This window comes from Olea europaea, unplaced genomic scaffold (assembly GCF_002742605.1).
Source record: "Olea europaea var. sylvestris unplaced genomic scaffold, O_europaea_v1 scaffold2213, whole genome shotgun sequence".
NCBI lineage: Eukaryota > Viridiplantae > Streptophyta > Magnoliopsida > Lamiales > Oleaceae > Olea > Olea europaea.
Window position 1 is genome coordinate 52,166 of NW_019240157.1, and position 4,114 is coordinate 56,279.

General features: G+C 34.5%; 1 protein-coding gene across 1 annotated transcript; it reads right to left on the reverse strand.

Annotated features, from left to right (window-relative positions):
• Positions 1 to 246: 246 nt before the first annotated feature.
• On the reverse strand, positions 247 to 3,702 carry LOC111380844 (GDSL esterase/lipase At5g03610-like). The gene is made up of 5 exons (XM_023004503.1): positions 3,559 to 3,702; positions 3,202 to 3,450; positions 1,969 to 2,243; positions 857 to 1,163; positions 247 to 570 (listed from the first exon to the last, which is right to left on the reverse strand). The coding sequence occupies exons 1-5, from the start codon at positions 3,614 to 3,616 to the stop codon at positions 359 to 361; spliced, it is 1,101 nt and encodes a 366-aa protein (XP_022860271.1). The 5' UTR covers positions 3,617 to 3,702; the 3' UTR covers positions 247 to 358.
• Between the last annotated feature and the right edge of the window lie 412 nt (positions 3,703 to 4,114).

A 4,114-nucleotide genomic window follows, 5' to 3' on the forward strand; every position in this document is an offset into this window, starting at 1 on the left:
TTTAAAGGAGATAGTACATCCTTCTTTAAGACCATTTAAATTTCTCATCGCAAGATGTGGAGTTTAGAGGTCTGTAAGGCTGGAACGTCTCCATTTCTTGTGTATTTCAATTTTGCCTCATCCCTTCTTTGGATCGAGGTGGAGGCCGAAAAATCCCACCTAGAGATCGCTGGTGTGTTTGCTAAAAATGAACACGATATCCATACTATGGAAACTACTACGTCAAAATTTCAGTCAAAGACAACAAACAGAAAACTGATCACATCATTACTAAAACTGGAGGGGAAATAACAAAAACAGAAACATAAATTTAAAGAGCAATTAATTAATGAACACCGTGCAATTTAATTATTAGAAATTAAAAAAATTGTTCAAAGGTAGGTTGCATTGCTGTAAACACTGCACGCCATCCAGCTTCAGTTGGGTGTGAGCCATCCCAGAAAAATGCAGCTTTTGGGTCTTTGCAGACTGTATACATTTTGGTACCATTCTCGTCCACACTCCCGCAAAGATAGCCATTGCTTACTCCCATGCAACAGGGCTTCAATGGAGTATCAAATTTCAGATTTCCTGCAGTTCGAAATAATTAGAATTCGATGCAAGAATAAAGCACAAGAAGAGGGAGAAATATTAAACAAAGGGAAATGGCTGCATAAAAAGCACAGTTTGTCAAGTTTAAAAATTACTATGCATTTCCATGTTATATAATTTGAGAAATTTTATATTTTATAAATAACTAAAATTGATTGTACTTGTGCATGGAGAAACTGCCAACATTTCTTGTAGTTTTTCATCATGACGATCTAATTGCAGTATTTTTAACAACAAAACAAGTTCGAGATATCCAAGTATTCACCTGAGTTATCCTTTTTATGATCGAGCACGGTCGTGAAAGAGCTGTAAAGATCAAGAACTAAAAAGGCAGAATCTTGAGTTTCGTTATTCAACTTTTCTACTGCTTGCTGCAAAAGGAGGTTGTGGAAATTTACAGCCATGTTCTGAGTTTCATTGCATTGTTGGAACCAAGAAGTTTGGGTCATTCGAGGGAGACATCCCAAAGGCTCCAAGGCTGTCACTGCTATTTTCCTTGCTCCCATTTCGTGAAGGCGTTTTAAGTTCATGGCGAGTTGATTAATCACAAGAGGAATGAAAGTCTGTAAACCCTACAAAATGGAAAAGTAGCGCTTCAAAGATGTTGTAAAATAAATTTCAGATATTAGTTTTTAAGTTACAAATATTTTGGTTAATAAATTAATTTCAGTTTTATAAACATGATTGTATTTTAATCAATGTGTAGGGTAACTCAAAGTCTACATTGTGGAAGACAAACAAGAAAGGCAACCCTCTGTCACAAGGAGGGAAAATTTACTCGAAATTTCCTCAGAACAAATTCAAAGAAAAGGAGTCATAAAAAGGATTCAAAGAGAAGGAGACATAAAGAAGGAATGAAGATATACACACACACACACAACAACAAATTGTTAGAATTAGTACGTTAAAATCATAATTACGTAATCCACAATTTATATGAATAAATAGCTTCGGGATAGGAATTTAATCGATGTATTAGGCTTCTAACTCGCAATTGAGCAATTTAAAACAAGTCCAAAGTCATATGAATAAGAATCCATTACAGGTAAACGATAAGGAAGAAGAGATCATTGAAAGGATAAACAGGTAATTTTGCACTTAAGTCCAATTATGGATGTTAGATAGAAGTGACACATTGTTACCATTGATCGCACGAATCATGTATGTACAAGTACACGAAATCCAAGAGCACAATCTTGAGTTTAATATTGAAGTAGATCAAGATTAATGAAGTATAAAATAAGATTCGATTTCTAAAAAATTGACCATGGATATCTCAAGGATTGCACCTACTTAATTAAGTAGATTTAATTAATAGATGCTGGGAAAAGTCAAGAAAGACAAATTTGACATAATGCATGAAATTGAACATATTACCTGGGCAGTGCCATTGTTGGCTAAATAAGCACCATAATCATTTCCAGCAAGAGCCACGAGAACCAGAGAAGATTGCAAGTCCCATTTGGTGTAGACTGAATCATTATTCATGAGTTTCTCGAAGAAATCGATTTGGGTGCTCATATTTGGTAACAAATTGTAAGTATTGAACACACCACTCCCTCCATAAGCAAAGTTCATACCATAGTGCAGCTTTTTCTCTCCCAATTTCATCCATATGTATGCTATTGGAGACTTGAGTCCTAAGTACTTGGCTGTTCATTTTATATGAGCATTACAAATTAGAAGTATTATTTATGCATTAGCCATGTATTTGAATACATATAGTAAATTATGAGCGACGCCATTCTTCTTGATTAGTTTTGAGAGAAATGTAGAATAGCGTGTCATGTGCGAACGACAGACTTACAATAGTCTTGGAAGAGGACGTGCAAGGTTTTATTGTTTTTAACTAAGAAGCTATTGCAAATTGCTTATTTTTATTTGCTTACATAACCTTTTGGTATAGTTAAGTCATAATTCATGCATAATAAAGACGATATGTGCAAAATTGTGCATTTGGTGTATTAAGGTATATGTTTAGGCCCCGTTTGGTAGGGATTTTTTGCCTCAAAAAATTGATTTTTTGACCGTTATTTTACTATTCAAGTCGTAATTTTTGACTTCTTCTCTCACATGTGGACCCCACTTTTCTTTTAACGGTCAAAAAATCAATTCTCAAAATCCCTACCAAACGGGCCCTTAGTATGTTAAAAATAAAATATGTTAAGATAACGTAAATTAGTGAGTGGAATGTAAAGTAACTAATAAACTGATATTTAGAAAAAGGGTTACTGGGACCCTGGTGAGTTAAAAAATGTAATTCAGACAATGAAAGGCTAGACGTAAATATAATTAAAGTACTAAATTATTAATGACAAAACAAAAGCTCACGTGAAAAAGTAGTAACCTTATTGGAAAAAGATGAAAAATAATTCAGACAAGAACTGACGAGAATAAAAAGAAAAAGTAAGAACCAGAGAGCAATCACTCATAATGCTAGTACGTGGCGGTGGGGTCGCTACCTATCCACCTTACATAAAGTAACCTCATACAATGTTAAAAAACTAGAAAGATAAAGCAAAAGAAAAAGGGCACAACATTAAAAAATCACAATTGAAAAAACGTATTAAAGAAGAAAAAAAGGACGGTAGAAGATGGAGTCTACTGTACCAAGGTAATCAGTGAGAACACGGCCATCGGAGAATCGACCAGCAGGTTTTCCGGGAAAAGTGGTACCATAGGGTTCCTTCCAAGAGTTAGCTAAAGACTTCCTAACATTCCCTGTATCAGCGTAGGAGTCTCCAAATACAAATAGTTTTGTTGGTCGAAAACCGTATAACTGATGCTCGTCATGGAGATGTTGACGATTATGATGATGACGACGACTATGATGAGGCAAACCTTGGACACACAGATATCCTGCACACACATAAATACACACAAGTACTTATTTATGTGTATATATATAACGATGATGATGATCACGGTGCATGATGATCAAGACAAATCTTAGAGATGGGCACGTACCAGTAGTGGTGAGGAGCAAGCAGCGGAACAAGGAAAGATAAAGATTTGGGAGTTCCATTGAAGAGAATTAATGTGTTGATGATCTTTAGGAAGAAGAATTACATATGGAATCTCAAGATGTGATGGAAGATAAAAGTGAAATTCATATTAATTCTTAGTGCTTATATACCGTGGCATGATGGGGCTCCAATAATTGAGATAAGATGAAGTAACTCGTGAATTTTACTATGGAATATTTTGGATAGTGTTTCGTCTAGAAGTAAAGAGAATAAATTTTGATTAATGTTGACCAATTATTGAAGTGGGACCATAAGTCAAATACTAGAGTTCTTAGGTTGAATATATTCTACTTCTTGAATAATAGTCATAGTATGTTTAGTTTCTCGAAATCGTTTTATGATGAATAAGAAATTAAGGTCAAAGGTAAACATCGGGAAACTTGGAACATGTTGGAATTTTAGAATTGGAAATGATGTTAATTGGCTAAAAATTCAGAAATGGCATTAGAGAATAACAAAGTAAATTTGTTGTAGTAATGTGTCAAAATGTGATGGGA